General features: G+C 41.7%; 1 protein-coding gene across 3 annotated transcripts in view; it reads right to left on the reverse strand.

The window, feature by feature from the left end:
- Positions 1-3,088: 3,088 nt before the first annotated feature.
- The window catches only part of vldlr (very low density lipoprotein receptor), a 69,008-nt gene continuing 48,710 nt past the window's right edge, over positions 3,089-23,386 (reverse strand). The window contains exons 14-20 of one of the 3 annotated variants that reach the window (XM_039779920.1): positions 23,006-23,145; positions 17,615-17,756; positions 13,905-14,054; positions 8,448-8,507; positions 5,795-5,869; positions 4,974-5,143; positions 3,089-4,336 (exon numbers count right to left, since the gene is read on the reverse strand). In XM_039779920.1, the coding sequence (XP_039635854.1) occupies positions 4,301-4,336; positions 4,974-5,143; positions 5,795-5,869; positions 8,448-8,507; positions 13,905-14,054; positions 17,615-17,756; positions 23,006-23,145 (773 nt within the window). In that variant the 3' untranslated portion in view covers positions 3,089-4,300. The remainder of the gene's footprint in view (positions 4,337-4,973; positions 5,144-5,794; positions 5,870-8,447; positions 8,508-13,904; positions 14,055-17,614; positions 17,757-23,005; positions 23,146-23,386) is intronic. The other 2 variants (XM_039779922.1, XM_039779921.1) reach the window with 2 other exon arrangements.

Genomic DNA, 23,386 nt, shown 5'->3' on the forward strand with positions numbered 1-23,386 from the left:
TGAATGGAGGGCAGATAGGCGGATTATCAGTTTATGGTTAGGTAACTTCTGGCTTTGTTTGCGTATGTAAAACAATACTGGAAAGCCAGCAAGACACTTCCCGTGAAATGTATGCATTTTACATATAACAATTATTAAAGACTGGGGTATACAGCTTCATTTATTTTGGTTAAATTTGACGTCAAGTGGTTCAATCTTGCTTTGTTGTTGAAGTTCTTTTTAAAACGTAGATGAGGCAGACTGCCGCAGTCCTTTCTTTCCATGTAACTTAGAGCCACACATCTGACCTCTGTTTTAATCCAAGTGCGTGTTTGACGTATATGTCCCACTGATGATAACTCAAGTATTCAGATAAGTGGAGATTAATCCTTTCTGCAGTTAAACTGGGATAATGAACTGATGGAGCCCCGACTCGTTCCAAATAAAACGACTTAACAGCTCTCCTACCGTCTCAACCCACTTCACAAACACTCCTCCTGTTCATCCTTCAGCTGACCGTGACGAGTCAGGATGGGGGATTTTATTTTTGATTTTTTGGAGGTTTCAGCTGTATTAGCTACATGAGTTTGATACCCGACAGTGGCTTTTGCCATTGTTTCACGTCTTGCTCTATCCTGCTCTCTTAAACCGATCCTTGAGAAGCGGGGGTGCAGCTTGTTTGAATTAGTTGAATTTTTCCTCGACTCGTCCTTGCCAGTCTCTGAACCTTAGTCACACTTCTTAACAACTTAAGACTCCATATTGTAAAGAGTCTTGATTAAAAAGCAGATTTAGGTGCTATATAAACACTGGCTCATAACCCATATTCAGAAACCTTGCCTTTAAACGAGCCGTCAGGACTTCTGTGCAGTTGTGATGTCACAATTATATAATCAGTCAACATTTATATAGCACTTTACAGCAACCAGCAGGCATCCAAAGTGCTTTACATCAAGAACCAAGAATAAAACATACAATAAAAACAAAGAGAAAACACACACACACACACACATCTCCATCTATCTATTTATATCAAGATCTAACCATATACAAAGTAGATCAAAGTAGGTTCACGTGGCACAACAGTAAAATATTTGCACATTGATGCATCAATATTAATGATCTAATCAAGTACGGTGCCTGACCAAAGTCTTGTCGCTTATCTAAGTTGTAGGAACAACAAATAATAACTTGACTTATAGTTGATCAATTGGAATCAGAAATGGCTTACATGAAAGGCAAATGCTTCTGGATTATTTTATTATACCAAAATAAAGTCTTGTATCATTCATTGAGTTTTATCATTGAATTAGGACAGGAAGGTCAGATTTGGCTTGGACAAAAGTCTTGTCGTGTCTTTAAAAGATTCAACCAATCACAGATTAGAGCTTCACCTGTGACAAAGACTGTAATCAACACATTCCCAGGTGTGTATAAAAAGAAGTCCAGCACACCAGACCTTCATGTGAAGTGCAACCTGACTTTTCACACTATGCCAAAGATTCAACCACAGACCAAAGTGCTGATCATCAACAGCCTGAAGACAAAGTCTGCTGCTGAGGTGGCAGACATCTTCAATGTCTCCAAACGTCAAGTGGAGAGGATAAGAAAAAGATTTGAAGAAACTGGTGAAGTTCATGACAAGGCCAGGTCAGGCAGACCCCGTAAGACAACTGTTCGAGAGGACAGTCTGTTGCTTGCTTCGACAGTCCAGGGCCAGCCCTTTCTCTGGGCTGGCCACCAGAAATCCCTGTATCTATAAGAACAGTTCGTGGAATTCTCTCATGCAGTGGTCTCCATGGCCGAATTAGTGCTCACAAACTAGCATTAAACAAAAAAAATAAAATTGTTGCATTTGCAAAGGCCCACAGCTTGGTGAAAGGACGGACAGTGGAAAAGTGGCAGGTTGATTTTTTCTGATGAATCATCCATTGAACTGCATCCCACTTGCCGCAAATACTGCAGAAGACCTGTTGGAACCCGCATGGACTCAAGATTCACCCAGAAAACAGTCAAGTTTGGTGGAGGAAAAAAAAAAAAAAAAAAAAGAAATCATGGTTTACATCCAGTATGGGGGCCTGCGAGAGATCTGCAGAGTGGATGGCAACATCAACAGCCCGAAGTATCAACAAATTCTTGCTGCCCATTACATTCCAAACCACAAGAGAGGGCAAATTCTTCAGCAGGATGGCGTTCCTCGTCATTCTTCAGCCTCCACATCAAAGATCCTGAAAGCGAAGTAGGTCAAGGTGCTCCAGGATTGGCCAGCCCAGTCACCAGACATGAATATTATTGAGCATGTCTGGGGTAAGATGGAGGAGGAGGCTTGGAAGATGAAACCAAAGACTCTTGATGAACTCTGGGAGTCCTGCAAGACTGCTTTCTTTGCTATTCCAGATGACTTCATCAATAAGTTATTTGAGTCATTGCCGAGACATATGGATGTAATCCTCCAAGCTTGTTTTCTTTTTCCCCAAGGCACCATGACTTTACATATGCTCTGATGTTATTGTAGCAAGTTTGTGTATTCAAAATAAAGTATAATTTCTACTGTACATTACTGTATTTTTTGTACGAGACAAGACTTTTGTCCAAGCCAAATCTGACCTGTCCCAATTCAATTATAAAAACTCAATGAATGATACAAGACTTTATTTTGGTATAATAAGCATAATCCAGAAGACTGCCTTTCAAATAAGCCATTTCTGATTCCAATTGATCAACTACAAGTCATTTTTTGTTCCTACAACTTAGATAAGAGACAAGACTTGTCAGGCACTGTAATATCTCAGCCACAAGAGCCCTTTTATGTACATTTTGCAGATAATACTTCTGTACTTTTACTTTAGGATTTTAAATGCAGGGCTTTTAATTTTAGATTGCTGTATTGGTTCCCTTTTTATGAAGTAAAGAACCTGTGTTCTTCACCTATGAGAGCATTGTCATGTTGAAGTTGGAATTACCATAGTCTAAATATCACTGGATTCTGTGGAACCAAGGGGCCTAGACCATGAAAACAGTCCCAGACCAAAGCTACATGTTCTAGTATGTAGACACCCCTGTTCATAGGGGATCCTCGCATGCATTCGAGAAAAGACAGGACGCCGTGTTTTGAACAACGTTGTGGACTAGGTTTTATTTCTCAAGTGGTCCAATCAGTTTCTTCACAGATACAGAGTTTTAGTTGTAATAGTATCCCCCTCACTGTACAAGGCTAGAAAAAGTTCACAGCAACAGCACACAAACCTACAAAATAGTTTTACCAAATTGAGTTGCGTTTTTCTTCCCGTTTTCAGCTTCTCTTTCTTGTTAAATACTTCTGATCTTTAACCCTGGTACGATGCCCAACCATAGCAAAAATGTATTTCAAGTCAAATGTATACAATCTTATTTACACGGAGGAACATTTGATCAAAGTGCATTGAAGAGAGTCCTGATTGACGGTCATGTCTGAGGGATGATGAGTAAATATTTACAATGTATACAAATGCTGTCACCATAATTATGCTTACCCAGCTTATTATAACAATAATAACAATAATAATAATAATAATAACAATAACAACAATAATAACAACAATGCACTGGCTGAAAAAACAGCTTGTAAGAATGCACTCCAGGAGGTACCATTGCAAAGAAAACAAATTAAATAAAATTAGCAAATAAAAGAAATTTCATCTTAGATATTGCTGCCCAAAACATGATCGAACATAAATATTAACACATCTGAGCCTGTTGGATCAGAGGAGGCAAGACAATAAAGTTTGGTTTATATTTTGCCCATGAACGCCTCACTTCCTGATGACCCTTGACCCCTCTGTACTCTGAATAATAATCTAAAAGTAGTCTCACGCTGTCTTTAACACACGTCACGTCGGATGCTGAGAGCTCAGATCCCGTTTTAAATCCTGTCCAGCAGAGTCGATCTGTTTGGATTGAAACGTACGCCGTCCTCTTGTCAGTTTGAGCACACAAAGCCGAGTAAGAGGTGATCAAATTAAGGAAATTCACAGTTTCTTTCATCCCTTGTGAAAAGATGGCGGACTCCTTTAGAAGAGCGAGGCAAAAGAAAAGAAAAGCTGTGGTCCGAAAAATAAGAAGGACCAAAAGGAAAAGAAATCCTGAACACTTTGGACGTACCAAGTGAAAAGAGTTATGGACACATAATTCATTGTAGTATTCACATAATAACATTTCCTCAAGTCATCCTCTCTAAAAAGGTAATGACATAATGCACTTCAGAAGGCATGTGGTCGTACTGTAAGGGCTGCTGCTGCTGCTACGGACAACCGTCGGCATGCGCCAAGCAACGCTCCGGCAATCATGATAAATCGTCATCTGTGCTCACTATCGAAATCTGGAGACAGAGAGAGGGAGGGGGAGGAGAGAAAGAGGTTTTATTTTGAGTTGACTGAAGACTGGAGGCAGGGAGAAACCGCTAGCCTGGCTCTTTCCAACGTCAGCACACCGCTACCAACACCGCCAACATTCATTTAGCAACGCGCTGCATCTCCTGGGTTACACATGCAAACAAAAAGGGAAATGTAAAAAAGCGTTCCGTTTGCTGCAGCTGGGAGTTTAACAGCAGAGGTGAGTGTCCCTCTCGTGGCTCTGGCCGGGTTTAGGTTAATCTCTTTAATCTGTGTACAGAGAGATGGGCTCTGTGGACGGCCCACAGTGCACCAAGGATTACTAAAGGCCACAAGGTCAGGGTGAGACGAGAGCTCATTGACATTCAGTCTCCATCCCGTGTCAGGATGAAATTAATTTAAACTGCATGGCTGCTCAGAAACTCTACAGCACCAGATTGATTTTTTTTTTTTTTTTTTTTGTGTGTGTGTAGCACTTTGTGCATTCCAGTTCACATATTCTCTACTGAGAATTATTGATGGGAGACGAGTGTTTTGGGATGAGCACATCCAGCCTCTGAGGTTGTTTGTCGACTATTCTTACCCATGATGCTCTATGCTCAGGTGGTTTGGTCGTTTACTCACCGCAGGGTAGGTGTGACCCACGTTGGCGCCGTGCCGGGTGATGTCGATGTTGAGGTCTTCTTCTGTGGTCTTCAGGTAGACGGGGTTGTCAAAGTTCATGCTCTTCTGGTTCCTCAGCTGCCAGTTTCTCCACATCAGGTAGCCGCCAGCCGCCGCCATCGCCAGCAGCACTGAGCGGGGGGGACACACACAAAGGGACACAAACTGTCAGATCATCCAGTATCAGGGCAGATAGGCTGTAGCTCCCACACGTGTATTAAGGTGTACTTGTGTGTTTCTATGCAGCCCATTAATTATTTTGGGGGGGGTAACCATTTAAAAAAAAATTCCATGCCTAAAAATTCATAGTTGCTGCCCTCAAATTACAAATCATTTCCTCAATGAATTCATTCCCTAAGTTTAGTCACCCTGTTTTTGGTTTTACACCCTTGCTTCAGTCATACTTTCTTGAAAAATATTTTGTCACAGCTAAACTGCCATTTTACCATTATAAATAACTAAAGGAACCAGTGGATCCAGTTATATTATTTGAAACTTTGATGTTAGTACAACTACAACGTTTACTGTATGTGATAGTGGTGTTTGGAATATATGACACACACACACACACACCCCACCCCCCCCCCGGTTCCTAAAGATATTTTTCCAGTGAAAGGAAGATTTTAGAAAGAATTCCCACTCAACCCTATTTACAAGGACACAAATTACTGCATGAATGCACCTACAGTATGATTAACTTTAGACCTATTACTTATTTGAGGTAACCGAGCCATGGCTGATGGATCTGTGTGAGCGAGCGAGCGAGCGAGCGAGCTACGTACAGACAGGAAGTATGGCCCAGGCAGCAGCAGATCCTCTGGCTGTGGAGTTCACCTGGATGGATGTGCTCATGGCTTCTGAAAAAAACAAAACCACAGGTCAACACTTTAAACCTCTACTTGTTTGAGAACGCACACACATTTCAACATGTTGAAAAGGGAAGAAGGTTTAGTCACAAGTTTGACTGGCATATTCTGAGATGGGCCTGAGAGGGATGGAGGCCAGGGAGGAGAGTGGGGTTGGGCGGGTCAAGAAGATGGCTGGTTTGGGTGCTGGAGCATTACTACGAAGTGCTGATCTAAAATGCCTCAAGGCAAGGGACGTCTCTATTGAGGGATACTGGCCATAATGATCGCAAACTAAGCGGATTCAAAATAAAATGCCAAATGTTAAAAAAAGAGCAAACCTAATAAAAACAGTTCTGGGTACAAACACTTGTTTCATTCTGGGAAAATGTCAGCTGCTGTAAATCTGATCTAAACTCATTTATACATCGTGCCAGGATATTGAAGTTGTGAATTTGACATTTGCTCCAAACTTAAACGTTGGTACAGCACTCCGTAAAGAACAGTCTTTTTTTCCCCTGGATCGTCGTAATCATCCAGTCTCCGGGTGTTCATGCAGCAGGCTGCAGGGTTTTGGTGTCAGCGACGAGTGAGTGACATGACTGGCAAACAGCTTGGCTGAAATCAGCAGCTGAGACTTCAGGACAAATAAACTGTTAAGTTGTGTTCTTCCCGCCAGCCTGTCTGCTGCCAAAAGGCTTGGCGATGTAATCGACATGCCTCTCAGCCAAGAAAAGGATCGAGAGACAGAGGAGCTGGCCAAACAATGTCAACAATTAACTGTACAAATACACCATACATTCTACTTCCACAATGATTTAGGCATCCACCTGCTTACACAAGTTTTAAAAATGGGTCTCTTCTCTAACCTTTAACTATAGTATCAGGACTTGATTGGACACAGAGACCCCTAGTGGTCTTTGCCAAGTTCACAGACCTTGCATCAGCAAGTCTCACAGTAATACAACTATCACACTCTTAACTAGAGCCATAGTGGAACTCTCGCTGATCCAGAACAGTTTTGGTGATTTGGGACACTTTCTTGTTGCTACCACTAGGTGCTGCTCCTGGGCTGCGCTTGCAGACAAACCTCTGCCAGCACAGAGTTGGGTGCTAAACTGTGGTTTGATATGCACACAACCTTTCCTCACCAGCCCACCCTAAAGTAACTAAAGACCAAAAAGTGAAATGGTCAACACACTGTGGAGATGCATCCACTACAGCGTTCCATGTGTGGAGAGAAGTGAGCAGACAGCTTTTATCAACATTCTGGCATGAACACAAAACAGAGGGTCCAACTAACTGAATAAAAGTCATGAGAACAAATGCTATAATCAGACACAAACAAGATCTCATCAGCAAACTTGGTCTGTGCTCCTTGTGTTGCTGATTAGAGTCCCTGTTGCTGATTAGAGTCCCTGTTTCTATGTGGAGCTCCTTCACCGACTGCATTTTTCAGAGGATTAGGACAGAGTGAGCAAACACTTCATTCTAAATCACATTTCGACCTTCTGAGTCAGAGGTTGATCAACATGCAGCTGAAGTCAAGCCAGAAATCTGACCTAAGACGGACAAAGCCCATACATGGGTTAGGCCCAACTAAATACCATGCACAAAATCAATTAATGAAAATGTGGTATCAGCCTCCCGGTTTAGATTCTGGTCTCACCTCAGGGGCTCAGCAGGTGTGATAAAAGCAAAAAAAAAAAAAAACTGAAATGTACTGAATTCACAACATAGAATACAGAACTATACTGCAATACCAGCACACAGCCGGTGTTCATTTTGTCTTTGGAAACATTAAAACATGAATTGTGATTAAATCCAAAGCGAAAGATATAGAAAGTAAGAAAGGAAACACATTTGTGCAGTGAGAAAGAAAGTAAATCTCAAAACCCCACCCCCCCCAAAAACAAAACAAGGCAAACCATAGCCTCAGCACAGAATCCGTTACTAGAAATCAAATCATCACACCAGTAAAGCAAGATTTCTTACAGCCATATGCAGCACTTTGGAGTTTTGGCTACTACAGTTCCATCATTCTTTGGGTGATGAAATCATGAAGTATAATGTTTAGTGGCACCGTTTGTTGCCTAAATAACAGACCAGAGGACAGCTGGAATGGAATTACTGATTGAAAACCTCAGGCTACTTATTAGAAGTGCACCAAGGCCTATAAACACATCTGAATGTAACTGTCAACTAACACCAAAGCACAGCCAGAAGCCATCATTAAAGATAGGTTGGACAGGAAAAAGACAGGAAAAAGGCATTCGACCCAGAAGGTTAAAAATCTCGATAAAGGCACGGTGGACACAAGTGATTTTACAGTTTAATTTAGGCAGTAGATTTAAGAAAGAAAAAGAAAAGAAAAAAGGACTGATTCAAGAGTAAATGTGCCAAAGAAAAAGCCAAATAAACTAAGGCTGCAGCCAAAAACAATAAAAGACAGATGTCCGATGAAAAGCACCTCCTGAATCCACAGTAAGGGAGGAAAACCGTAAATGTTATTTCATTTTTGAACAAAGCCCAACATGCTTTAGAGAGAGTCAAAGACTGCAGCGGTGCAGCCAACAGCCAATGGTTTTACCTGTGGGGGGCTGTATCAAGGCTTTTCCATCCTCCTTTGAGGGACCTTTGGTAGAATGTTCTGTCACAGAGAGGGCCAAGAGTCATCCTTTTGAAAACAAAAACAGGCTACAGAACTTGTCCCATTTTTAAACTGCACACACGAAAGTAGGCCTTCTTTGAAAATAGACCAGATCTCAGGAGACTAAACTAGTAAATAAATGCTTGATGAAAGCAGGATCCATTTTGTATAGTTGGAAAGAAGCAATAACTAAGCCAAGACAAACAAACCAACAGTCATTGACACCATTGGCAACACACACAAACAGCAGCAGCGTTACAGATTGACATGAAGACAATCCTTCTGGTTCCACAGTTAACAATCAAGCCAGATGTACACAAAAGCTGGAAAAGTAAGAAAACGACATTCCGAACCAACTCAATATGTGTAAAGCCACATCACACAGTAAACTGTATTGATCACAACGCCGCTATCAGTTTCTGTACAACCAGGACAGACGGCTGCAGCAACAATAAAATCCTTTCAGGCGATTCAATGCAGCATTGATTAGCAGAGGCAGCGCAGTGAGGCTGCGTTTACTGTAAAATCCAAGGGCAGTTAGGTCTCCTGTGTAGGAGTTGGAAAGGCTTACTGCTACAGGTAAATACCTACTGACAACCAATACAACAGCAAGCACAGTCTGAACAGACTAAAACAGTTTCCACAGCCTTCACCTACAGGACACTATTGTGCGTCATTGCACTCCTATAACATTGTCGGACGCACACTGGACTTTTAAAAGACAAAAAAGATCAAAATTTATTCAGCAGAAGCAGTAATTTAACTCCTAACTTAACAACAGACATCACTTGAGGCAAGTTATCAGACTTCACCAGGTCCTCTGGAGCCACAAAGTGTTATATTCCCCCCCCCACATACACAGTAGTGCTCCCCTTAACTTCAATTTGAAGTTATTTTTTATACCAACACTGAGAACTGACACCTTCTACTTACCACCTTACACGGTGGTAAGTTGCTAGCACTGTCCCCACACAGCAAGGGGTCTTTCTGTGTGGAGTTTGTATGTTTGTCTTGTGCCTGCATGTTTCCTTCCAGATGCTCAGTGTGAATGGGTCCTCCTTTTTGGGTCAGCCCTGTGATTGACTGGTGACGAAGGGCGTACCACCCAATGTCAGCGGGGATCAGCTCCAGCCAGCCCAGCCCCGGTTGTCAGAAACACAATCTGACAATGACTGTGTGAGACAATGGCCAAGGTTTGAAGCCCTCCTTTCTCATTCTCCTCATAATCTATTTGTCATTTTTCATCCGTATAGCCTTTGAGAACAGACAGTCCAAAAAGTGTGTGCCGCTTATTATACATTTATACAATTCATCATATTAAGAGTACAAAGACAAGTAAAACACAACATTCTCATAGGAAAAAACAGGGCGGCTGCAAGATGCAGCAAGGTTATGATGGCAGGCTTTTCGCCCTGCCTTTGAGAGAGAGAGAGTGAAAAATATCACTGGATACCAGACTGCTGAAAGCTAAAACTAAATAAAGCAAATAAGGATTGGAAGTCATTTGTATTTGATTAGCATTTTTGATTCAGAATTGAGCTTTAAGATATGGACAAACCCTCACTGTGAAAACCTTAATCTAAAACTATAGATAGGTCTGACTAATGATGAATAATAAAAACAAACTGGAGTCCCAACAGCATCCTGTATTTCAGCCTGAGATTGTTCAGCCTGAAGTAAAACACTCTCCAGTTGCCTCTAAAGGCGGTTATATAAATCCCTCACTGGTAGTTTCAGGTTCAACCCTGAAGTGAACGCATTGCTTATTACTTTCTTTTACTAACAAGATTAGAGCCAGTCAAAGCTACAACTGCACAATGCTCTACAGTTCTATTTGTTTCAGCTGCAATGGCTGTAAAATGGGATAAATATGTTAGCTCGAGGTTTAGTAAAGAGCTGCAAGTCTTTTGTCTACAGCCCAACTCTGAGGAAGGTGGAGGAGCATTCAGCAAGTGACAGGCATCCCTCTTTAACCCCTCCCACACTATTCTCACATGTAAACACTAACGCACGCAGATAGAAACAAGTTTGCATTAATCCAAATGCTCAGAAACAACCTGGAACTGCATGCATGCATGCACGTGCGCACACACACAGAAGAGACACACAAGCTGCATGAAATTATGCAGAGGAAAAAAAAAAAATGTCTGGGTGGTACATTCAGTCATCCCAGCGGCTGTAAAGAGCCTGGAGGCCGCCCCAGATTCCCAAACAGGCCGTAAGGAGGAGAGTCAGGCTGCACGGACATTCGCTATATAAAAGGCCATTACATTTCTGTAGACGAGGCAGGCTGTAAAACTTGATACAGAGCTGGCAGACTTTTATTGGCGTACAGAGTTCATCTCATCCTACCACCCTTGCTGTATCTGGGAAATTTAACGATTCAAACAGAACTGGTTGTTGTGGTAAAATAGAAATGGAGATTTGGGAAATTACATTAAACCACTGGTTGCAGAGACTGAACAAACCTGGTCAAACTAAAGCATCAGCTAACTGTGCAGCTCTACTTTATAATTCAGGACAAAGGGACAAAGAGGTGGGCGGGTTTTTTTTTCTCAGTACAACCTTGGCTACTGCAAAATAAGCTCCAGGTTATAAATAGTTGTAATGATACTTTAAATGCAGTAAGTACTCTCAGAATTTTCCCTGTACATCAGGATAGTCCAAATTAATTTACAATAGAGAAACTCTGAAATTACTTATTCCACCAATATACAACATGAGCCTGACAAACCCATTTGAGGCAGATATAAATGGAGCAGGAAAAACAAACAAAAAAAGACAGGCTGCACAAGTGGTCAAGAAACTCTGGAAACAGACCCCCAGTTCTCACTAGAAAATCAAGGAAAGTAAAGAACAGAAGTCTTAAAGAAAACCGAACAGGCTAACTAGGCAGACTTTCATTCAGGAAGGCAGGAGGACGGAGCAGAGCGTTGCTTGGGAGATGTTCCAGTACTTTGTGTACACCAGCGTCTCGGTCTAAAGTTTGAGTCCAATTAGGAGAGTATGTGCACAGAATTCAGCTGTCAGGTTCCTATCCAATGCTGCTTGAGTATAAAAAAAAAAGGCTAATCTGTGTGAGCGCAGAAAGGAGCTGGGCTGCTAAAGACAAAAACAACTGGAGCAGAGTAGATCGGGGGGAGCAGCATTTCCCCCACAACCTTTTCACAGGAAAGAAAAAGAGACTGATGGAGGGCAGAGTTGCAGTTTGGTGCAAAAATAATGGCGAAGACATGTCCGCAAATATTAAAAAAGTTTAAATTTGAGAAATTATTTGCACTTCTCAAACTGAAACGAAAGAGAGTCAAACAGCTTGAGGATAAGGGCAAATAATTTCTTCAGTTTAAACATTTTCAATATTTGCGGACATGTCTTTGCCATAATTTTGCACCACCTCGAGCTAATTTTGACCGCACACAGATGAGAGGAAAAAAGAGAAACTGGAGGAATATACCAGAACGTTAGTTTCTGGTAGGTTAGAGAACAAATTTGACACGTTGAGCTCCCCAAGGGTCCATTCTTGGTGACAAAGATTTACATGACATCCCCCATGGACTACGATCCCATACAATCACTAAGCATGTGGATTAAATGCATTGACTGGATGGGCCAACATTTTATCCAGTTAATCAGGATAAAATTGAAATAATTGGTTTTGCTACCACAGAGGACACCTCTGTCGTCACACTGTACTTTTGGTCTGGGGCTGTTTTTCATGGTTTGGGCTCAGCCACTTATGTTCAGTGGAAGGAAATCTTAATGCTACTGTATGCAACTATAATTTTGGACAAAGGTGTGCGTCTAACTTTGTGACATAAGTTTGGGGAAGGCCCTTTCCCGTTTCAACATGACAGTCACTGTACAAAAAAAAAAAAAAAAACACGGTCCATTTAGAAATGGTTTTCTCCCAGTTTGGTGTGGAAGAAGTTGACTATCCTGCACAGAGCCCTGACCTCAATCATCCAAACACCTTTGGGATGACCTGGAGAGCAGACTGTGAGCCAAGCCAGCTACAGGGAGCAAGTCCCTGCAGCCAGGTTCAATAATCTTGTGGAAAGCCTTGCCAGAATGTGGACCTGTCAGGCAGCAGATGAATAGCCATGGTTTGGGAATCACATGATCAACTATCAAATATATGGTAGGTGTTCAGCTGCATAATCTCAGCTGCTATGGTACCAACTGTCACAACCGACTCATGAGTACAGAGATTGGAGGCTGTTCAGACTAGGACTGAACCCAACAGGCAAAAACAAAGCAGAGGGCAGCGTTGCCCTAAGCCATTAAAAAAATAAATAAATAAAAAAAAGGAGTGGAAGAAGGATCAATCTCGGGAACCCACACAACTCAGCTGTCAGGATGAGACCACAAAGACACTTTCTAAACAAAGAGGAAGGAGACAGCACTGCAGCTGAGATGTGCAGTAGCATGGTGTTGAGGCTTGCCAAAGAGACTGAAAAGAAGAAAAAAAAAAAACTGGATCAAAACACTAACTGACTCAGCTACTGTTCAGCTGTCAGACTACTAACACAAACAGACAGCTGGGTTTGTGGCTGGCATGGATACAGATAGTCAAGACTCGCAGAGGGAACACTAACACCAAGGAAACATGTTTGAGCAGCTGAGAAGCAGAGGAAAAAGGGAGGGAGTGACAAAACTCTTTAAAAGCCAGTTCCACCCAAAGAATTAAGATGAATTAATTTGGTTTCTTAGAATTGATTCCGTTTTGGGGGATCCCCTGTGAAAGCCCAGCTCTCTTTAGCCTTTTCTTTTTAATCAATTCTTTAAGAAGAGGCCCATTTGAGGCAGGCAGCACAGTAAAGGGAAGATGAAGTAGGGAGGAATGCACAGGATGGTCTTGCAGTATGTCTCCAGCAATTGAAATGCACATTAACACGATTGACAGCTACAGGTTTACCATCCGTTTGGTGGTTTAACCAGACCCATTTGTGTAAAAATGTCCAGATTTGCCCCTATATACACGGTCATAATTCTCTATGGATTATAATCATGTTTCAGCTAAAAATAGCCAAACAAGCAAGATGACACAGGATCCGTAGAAGAACATTTCATTCTTATTTGGTGTAAATTCTTGTAAACATTACTATTTTTAATAACGTTAAAAAGGACTCTTTGTAAAGCATTAGTTCTCTGGGAATCTTATTCATATCCAAGAAAAAAAATAAAAAAATAAAATAAAAAAGTATTGTAAATAAAACATGCCTAACTAAATCGATTCGGGAAATCAGTGGTGATAACCAAAATTAATGGGATGAGAAATGATGTATTGAAAATTAGCGCTTGCACGTTGCAAATGTGTGCTCCTGGTTCAGGTGTAAACATGACATGAACACATGCAACTAAATAAATCAGTTTCACCACTGTGGTGCTGTGACTCACCAGGTCTGCAGCGTAAGCCGTCAGCAGCCAGCTCCTGTCCCTCTGGACACACACAGGTGTATTTGGGGGAGTGTTTGTTGATTTGCGGCGCAGGCAGACACATGTAGCTACAGCCTCCGTTTGCACCTTTCTCTGCACACCAGTTAGGACCTGCACACAAGAGTCAGTAGCTCTGAGTACTTTGACAAACACACATGGAAAATGTGCAATCAAGTTGTAGCACAGAAATCATTCATCCCATCTAACTATAAATCAAGGTGTGTGTGTGTGTGTGGCAGTACAGCAGCGGGGGCAGGGAGCTACATCCCCCTAGAAGGCTCATAGATGGCGGTTCACCGGCTCTGCTTTGAACCCCGGTCTCCTGGGTCAAAGTCCTGAGTTGCTGGACCCATCCACCAACCCAACCTGCCTCCTTACGCCGCCTTCACACTGGCACTTGAAATCAGCTCCGTAATACGCAAAGCGCCACCAGTGGACGTCGTACTACACCGTTGAAAGCGTCGGAAGAAGATGGCGGAGAGACTAGAACGACCCGTTCTGTTAGTGTCCGAATGTCCAATTCTCTATGACCTCTCATCTGAGGGCTATAGAGAAATAAACCGAAAGGCTGCTGCGTGGAGAAAAGTTGCCCAGGATGTTGACATGTCAGGTCGGTTAAATGTGATATAGCGGTATAACGTCAATAGTTCGATGTCTGTTGCTAACCAACTTAGCCATAGCATGCAAGTATCCTATGCATCGTTTCTGCACCTTAGAACTTTTCTTATACTGCAAAATCAAAATCGATTACATAACATATCGTTATGAAATAATTTATTTTATTAAAAGTTAAGAATTCAAATTTGTTTCAGTACCATAGCAACGCTAACTTCTGCTCTGATTGTCCGATAGGAACCGTCCGTTGCCGGTGTTACACCGTAAGCTGTGACCCATCAGGAAGTGTGACCGCAGAGGGCGCTGTTGCACATCGTCTGCTCGTGTGTGCTAGACAATGGAGGGCGAAGAAGAGCGCGTACGCAAACGGAGTAAACATTAATACATTACGTCCACGGATGCGAGCTGTATGATTATTCGCGATTTGTTATTGCTTCCTAAGGAGAAAAAGTAAACCGCTGTTTATCTGAAAGTAAATAAAATATATTAAGGTACATTTTCTCTGAAATTTATCTAAACGTATTTCTTTGTGACTTACATTTGTAATAAGCACATTGGCTAAGTTGTCATAATGTGTGACCCCACCGTAACTGCTTAATAAAGGAGTCAAACTTCATAATATTTTCTGGTATTGTTATGTCATGTCTTCACACTAATCTGGACCCATGTTTTCTTATTTGGAGTCATCACAGAGCCAGCATCTCAGAGGTCACCATATATGACAAGTAGCAGCTGTCAGAATGTGTGACCCCACTGTAACTGCTGAATTAATGAGTCAAACTTCAAAATATTGTTTGGGGTTTTTATATCATGTCTTCACATTACTCTGGACACATATTTTCTTATTTGGAGTCATCACAGAGCCAGTATCTCAGAGGTCACCATTTATGACAAGTAGCAGCCGTCAGAATGTGTGACCTTACTGTAACTGCTTAATTAAGGAGTCAAACTTCATAATATTTTCTGGTGTTGTTATATCATGTCTTCACACTAATCTGGACCCATATTTTCTTATTTGGAGTCATCACAGAGCCAGTATCTCAGAGGTTCAGGGCTCGATGTTTTTTCTTCCTTTCGTTTTTTTTTTTACTCCGTAACGGATGGGATTTATAATGTAGCGAAATACAATCCTTCACTCAAAATGTAATCAAGTACATTTTAAAATACCGATTTTAAAAACTACTTAAATATACACAAAAAAAACTACTCAATACAGTAACGTGAGTAAATGTATTTAGTTACTTTCCACCTCTACTTGTCATATATGGTGACCTCTGAGATACTGGCTCTGTGATGACTCCAAATAAGAAAATATGTGTCCAGAGTAATGTGAAGACATGATATAACAACCCCAAACAATATTTTGAAGTTTGACTCATTTATTAAGCAGTTACAGTGGGGTCATACACTACAATACAATCATACAGCTCGCATCCGTGGACGTAATGTATTAATGTTTACTCCGTTTGCGTACGCGCTCTTCTTCGCCCTCCATTGTCTAGCACACACGAGCAGACGATGTGCAACAGCGCCCTCTGCGGTCACACTTCCTGATGGGTCACAGCTTACGGTGTAACACCGGTCGTAAGAGTTACATTTTTTTAACGCGTCATGATGACCAACGGACACGATTCTTTTCACACCGCACTTGTTCGGACCCATTCGCATGGGGTCTGCGAATCTCCATAGGAAATAAATGGCTTCCGGTCATTTCGCAGCCATATCTACTGTGCCAATGTGAAGGCGGCGTCACATGTAGATTTCGGTCTCCCCTTTGAGTATTGTAGATGTGGTTGTATTATTTTTCACATCAACGCAGCAAAGAAAGTGGCTGGTAGATTTTGGAATCCACCAGCCACAATAGCAGGTGAACAAAAAAAATAATTTCTATCCCTGCTACCTGGATGTGTGACGGCTAGACGAAAAAAAAAAAAAAAAAAAAGGGCCATGCCGAATCAATAGATGAGCCTGTACATGTAGTTAAATCGAACACATTACTGTACACTGCTGAGAATACAGCAGTTGTCGGCTGTTACATCAGCTATCTGGCTATGAATAGTGTGCGAGGGGCTGCGTGCGTTTTTGCTTCGATAGAGATTAATGCAGCGCTACAGAGATGGAGAGGGTCGATGTGTTGATAGCCCATCAGCAATAACAAAAAGATGCAGATGCTGTCGGGCGGCGGACTTGCCGGTTAGCGTATGCCTAAAATGCCCAGAGGTGCTAGTGTTAAGTCAGTGCTGAGCAAGCTAATCTCTCACAATGCACGAGAACGTCTTCGCCAACCTCTTTTGCTTTGTTTGTCACATATTTGTTTACACATACATTTTTTTTTAAATCTGGGCAGTCAGACAGACATGCAGGACTTTAAGATGTGTGATCGGGTCTAGACCACCACGCGCTGTTGCTATCCAAAATAAAGAAAAACAAAGTGAAACAAGAAGATTTCAATGGCAGAGGAAAGAGCTCAAAATTGAAATGTGTAAGAAAGAAGCCGGGTTTGAAAGTTCACTTTAACCTTGGAAACAGCAGTCGCAATTAAAAAGGTCCACTTAGTAGCTTGTGTTCAATTGTATCACATAGCCTTTTTGCTCAGTTGGTATGAAATTGTAAATGCTAAAACTCAAAGCTTAAAAGTTGAACTTTCAAGTTTAAATCAGCAAACTCCAACTGATAGCTAGCGGACAACATTGTTTTGTCACAAAGCAAAAAACCATTTGCCCTTTCCTTCCATAAATCAGTGGCTAGTAGACCTGTGTAAATTATGGCTGCATGATTAAAGCTAAAATGATAATCCTCATTAGTACTCCCTGTACCTGAATCATGTGTAATTACAGTCATTTCTGATTAACTCTCTCCATTAACCTTCATTAAGTAACTGCAGCTACTGTTAAAAAAAAAAAGTCTGCAACGTCAGCTATCACTTGAGGTTGCGGTGATGTCACTTAGCCTACGGGACTGATGAATAGGATTTTCTGGCTCAACAACCATTCCACAACAACGTCCATCCTTTCCTCTCGCCTCTCTGCTCGCTTCCCGTCCCAGCAGCTTCTTACCCGACAGCTGGATCAGCTCATGGTACACTATGATGTCCTGGGGGTCATTCAGGTTGCTGGCCAGCGTCACCACGTCCGAGCCCGAGAACTTGTTTGCGCCAAAGATTGCTTGTTTTTCGCCATCCGTCCAGAAGACTCTATCCTGGAGAGAGGACAGAAAAAAATAAAAAATAAAAAATACAGCTTACATTCCAATTAATAGCTAAAAGCTTGAGTAACCACAATGCTGAAGCCGTCTCTATAGAAAAAAATTAACAGACAAGGATAAAGTGCACTAGGGCTGCCCCCTCTAAATTAATTGAGTAATTGGCCATTTTGGTCTTAAGTCAACTAAGATTTATTTCGTCAGATAGTCATTTTCTTATGCTTTTTCATGCTGAACATGAATGGTGCGTCACATCCGGCATTGCCCACATTCAGCACAAGTATTGCCTCGGCAGGCAATGGTCACTCGCCTGCATTCACGCATGTGTGACCATGCTTTAAAATCAAAAGTATTGTTGCCGTGGTAACTTGTAGCAGTTTGAAGTATTCCGATAAAAAATTTTGATAGACAACTGCAACCTAGTCAGAAACAAGAAGTTTCAGTGGTATTTATTATATTATGCAAATACAATATAATCAAATCTTTCTTCAGTAATAAATACTTTCAAAGATATTGATCTTCCACTAACTCGCATAGCCTTTTCCCTGCAAATTATATTTCCTATCTGAACAACAGAGTGAGGAGGAGATTGAGCAGAGTTTCACCAATATTGTCTTTAAAAAAAAAAAAAAAAAAAAAAAAGGTCCTTTCAAAAATATTTGAGTCGGATGTTCGGTCAGATGGTAGATGGGGATGGAAAGACTACATCACAAATTCAGCCAACTGTGTGCCAGGACCATGTGTGTGGTGTTCCTGCACTGCGTACGTTGCAGGGACCACCTGTCGGTCAAATCCACGTCTCCACTTGGATTTTCTGCCGATTGAGATTGCGCTCCGTTTTGGTCTCTTCAGCCTTGGCGGCTTTCACTGCTCATGTTAACACGTTAATCCTGTTCTTCTCAGGTTTATCACCAAAAACACGGAACTTCCTGAGGAGCAGAGGATTTTTCCCATGAAGCAGCGCCAATGCTGCATGAGATGAGAGCACTGAACCTTAAACGCTTCATGGACTCATTAGTTAGATCACACTTCTATCATCTGGAAAGAGTAAGACGCAAAAATGGCTTTAACAGTTACTAATTGTTACAACCATAAACCGTAACAATGGGCCTCATTCACCAACCGTTCTTACGAAGAAATGTGTTCTTAAACCCTTCTTAAGAACTTTTTAACGAAGATTCTGGCATTCACTAATGTTTTCTTAACTTGGATTTGTTCTTAGCTAAGAACAAAATGTACGAACACTGAAAAGCACTCTTACGCACATTTGAGTGATGGCAATTTGCTCCAAATGATTGCTTACTGCATTTTATTTAATTCTACAGTCGTTTACAATGATAGTATTGTATTGTAATGCAATTCTGATAATTTGTTGAAAAAAATATAGTATGCAAAAAAAACACTAACACTGCAATTTACATCAGCAATTAAACTGATTAAATCTTGCGTTATTTGGTGATTGATCGCTATTTATAGGGCCAAAATGCAGTGGTAGAATGTAACAAATTCGTCCTAACTGTACTTAAGTAAATTTTTCACGTATCTGTACTTTACTTATAGACTCAATAGTGCATAGCCTACTTTTGACTTTTACTTTGTTACATTTTGCAGCAATTATCTATACTTTCTACTCCACTACATTTCTACAATGTTCCGTTACATTTTCTGATCAGTTTCCCCCCTGCCAAAACGTCTTCCTGACCATCACACGTTTGTCTCACCAGTGAAGTTTGGTTGCCGTAGATACTGTATATATGGGGCACCGCTGATCCAAGCCGGCTCCGGTGCTCCAGAGCCCGGGCACAGCGCCGCTGACCCTCGGTAATACAGCCCCGGTAAAAGTGAAAATGAAAACGTTTGTTTTTATTATTCCCGTTTTTAAATCAAAGTTGCTATATCTATTTCTCTCCACAGCGTCGTTTACTCCTCCGCCAGGCTGCGTAAGACGCGTTCATATCTTATTTATTTGGCTGGACCTCTTCACATCCCCCCATTTGCGCTGCTTCACACACTTTATTTGCTTACTTGCATGGTTAAAGAAAATAAAATACATCCATGAATAAAACCAACCGCATTCCGATTCTAACAACACATTTCCGTTTTATGCTGGTTAGGATGAGAACTTTTTTTAAAAGCCAGGCCTTGTTTGTGGTAGTGGACACCTTCTACTTTTACTAAAGTAAATATGTCTCTGGTTATTTGTACTTTTATTTAAGTACTGAGATTCAGTACTTCCTCCACCGCGGCTCCAACAATCTCCGAAAACCTGTCTTCCTGGAGGTGCACAGGAAGTGTCATGTCCTTATATGGGAATTTGCGGGGCGTTTTCTTATGCTAATTAGGAACAACTGGCACGCGCTTTCAGTTACGAAGACGTGGGATTCATCAATCCTAAGAACACCGATGCGAACAATTCTGCTGTTTAAGAACACGTCATGAATCCAGCGTAGACTTTTCTTAGGAACTTTCTTAAGAACATATTTAAGAGAAAACTTAGGAAGATATTGGTGAATGAGGCCCATTGTGCACTAGGCAGTGTTCAGACATGAGCTGCATCTTAAGCACAAGCGTCTGCATGTGAATAAATGTCATCCGTCTGAGTGAGAGCGAGTTAGCAGTTGAGTGAGTGGGTGTAGGTGAGAGAGACCGCGAGAGAGCCACATGTCCATGATTCTATAATCCAGATAGATCACATGTAAGAAAGACCTATACATGCATATACTATAAGAAGACTACAGGTTTTAACCAGCAGATATCATTGTTGATACTTGATATTAAAAAACTATAGTTTTCAGATACAAGGAGTGATCCACTAGCCTGGATGCCAGCCGAACTTAGCCCCGCCCACAACATTTGAGGTCGGGAAGTACGGTCTGGACTTGATCCGTTGTGGAGCAACTATGCTCGAACCAGAGCTGTTTGGACCAATCAAATTGTCAGGGCGGGCTTTATACGATGGACAGATTATCAACAGTAACGTAATCAACCACGTCACCAAAGAGTGCTTGGGTTGAATTGGTTTACAACAAAGATGGCTGCTGCTGGAGAATTGAGGTGTGGAGATTCCGCCATTGTGTCAGTTATAGAAGATATCGACAGCGCATTCATTTAAAAAGAGGAACAGAGTACCGCAATCAAGGCATTTGTCGAAAGATGTTTTTGCAGTCCTTCCTACGGGATACGGCAAAGTTTAATTTATCACACGTCACATACTCCGTTGCTCTGATTGGTTGTAGGTCTATCCAATTGAGCGCAGAGGCATTTTCTTTCCAGGTTTGGTTGAAACATGCCCCATAATCACAGCCCAATGGAGCAGTATCAGACTCCTATTCTGACTAGAATCTGAGTAGGACGACATCAGGCTAGCGATCCACCAAGCGTACTTGCTTTCCATGAATTAATCCCCTCACTAGAAAACAGCTGACAAACTAAACATACTTCAACTTTATTAACTAACTTTATGAGTTTTTTTTAAACATTAATACACATTCCCCCAGTCTGCCTATGGTCCCCCAGTGGCTAGAAATGGTGATAGGTGTAAACCGAGCCCTGGGTATCCTGCTCTGCCTTTGAGAAAATGAAAGCTCAGATGGACCAATCAGGAATCTTCTCCTTATGAGGTCATAAGGAGCAAGGTTACCTCCCCTTTCTCTGCTTTGCCCACCCAGAGAATTTGGCCCACCCATGAGAGAGAGACATCATGGCTTTCAAATGAGCAAAGTGGCAGTTGGTCAAGGCCACACCCCCACCCTCCACCTTGCCCCCCCCCCTCTCTCCTCCTCAATAGCTACAGACACAGAAATGGCACATCCTAAGGAAAGCTCATTGTGGGACTGGCTCTAGTGGCTGTAATTCTGCACCATGGCTGAATTTCAGGAAAGAGACTTCAGATACAGTATTAGGAGACCACTAAGGTCTATATAAAAGAGACTTCAGATACAGTATTAGGTGACCACTAAGGTCTATATAAAAGAGACTTCAGATACAGTATTAGGAGACCACTAAGGTCTATATAAAAGAGACTTCAGATACAGTATTAGGGGACCACTAAGGTCTATATAAAAGAGACTTCAGATACAGTATTAGGAGACCACTAAGGTCTATATAAAAGACTTCAGATACAGTATTAGGAGACCACTAAGGTCTATATAAAAGACTTCAGATACAGTATTAGGGGACCACTAAGGTCTATATAAAAGCATCCAAAGAGCACCATGTCATGGGACCTTTAATGTTTTAAATTTTCCATCAACAGAAAGGAGCACATATTGGAGTAAATGCAGACACTCAACGGACAACCCATAGACTGATTATCGTCACATTTGCAAGGCAGCCAGCAAAATACATTTTGACTATGAGCGCACCAACACAAACTAATTAATCCAAAAAGTTTGCCGTGCTTAATTATACTGCAATCTCTGCAGAAAAGATACGAACGGAAAACAACATTTTGGATTAAAAGGGGGAGGGAGGACGGTAAACACGAAAGTGAGGTGAACTCAAAGTGAGCTGTGAATCTGCACAAAAATTTAGCTCAGCCCCGATTCAGGACAGGCCATGGGACTATAGACATAGAATGATGGTCCTCGATCAGGGCTACCGTTAATTAGTTTTGTTTTACATACGTTGGGGGTCCCGATTCCTGTCGTAAAAGAAACAAATACAATAATTATAATGATCAGAAGACAATTACACAACCCCTTGTCTATATTGACGACGATTCATTTGTCCAGTGACGCCGGATGTCCCTCATTTTCGTCCGGATGTCCGTCACTTTCTGCTTTCTTTGTGTTGGAATTCTAACCTCCGGTGGATTTGTGAGGACTATGGTTAACTGCTCCTCCGATCTCTGCAGGGTAAATCCAGACAGCTAGCTAGACTATCTGTCCAATCTGAGTTTTCTGTTGTACGACTTAAAACTTTAGAACGTACACATGTTCTGTCCAGCGCTTAGCCCAGCCCAAGACGATTGGGATTGGTTTAAAGAAATGCCAATAAAACCGAGCTTGTTTTTCTCCGCAGTGCTGCGGAGGAAGGTCTTGCAATGCGAGACTAGACGACCCCTAAACGATTTTATCTCCAGACTGTCAACACCAACTGACCCAGACTGCGGTTTCCGTCCAACTTGTTTCAATGAGTCAAGACTTAGTGACAATCATAACCTGTGAGCCACCTTTAGTTGGTCAGAAAAAAAAATAAAAAATGAAGAGTTGTGTGTGAAAATGAGAATATAACAGCAGCAGTACCTCAAAAACTGTGAGAGCGAAGGGATGAGCCAGGTAGTCCGGAGACTGGAGTATTTTCTTCCGGTTGTCTCCGTTCAGGTCAACACTACAGAGCATGTGCAGCTTAGAGTCAACCCAGTACAACCGGCCTTTGATCAGATCTGGGGGATGAGAAGAGGTGAGAAATGGAGATGGAAGAAATAACAGAAGAATGGATAATAAATGGGAACAAAGGAAAGGAGTGATACAAGGGAGAAGAATAAAAGTGTTGACAGAAGAAATGAGAACAGGGAGTTAAGGAATAGGGGGATGAAAGAATGCAGAAGAGTACAGAAAGAAGATGAAGCATGGCAGGATGAGACAAGGAGAGAAAAGAAATTGAAATCAATACAACATTTCATT

Source organism: Perca fluviatilis, chromosome 17, assembly GCF_010015445.1.
Source record: "Perca fluviatilis chromosome 17, GENO_Pfluv_1.0, whole genome shotgun sequence".
Lineage (NCBI taxonomy): Eukaryota > Metazoa > Chordata > Actinopteri > Perciformes > Percidae > Perca > Perca fluviatilis.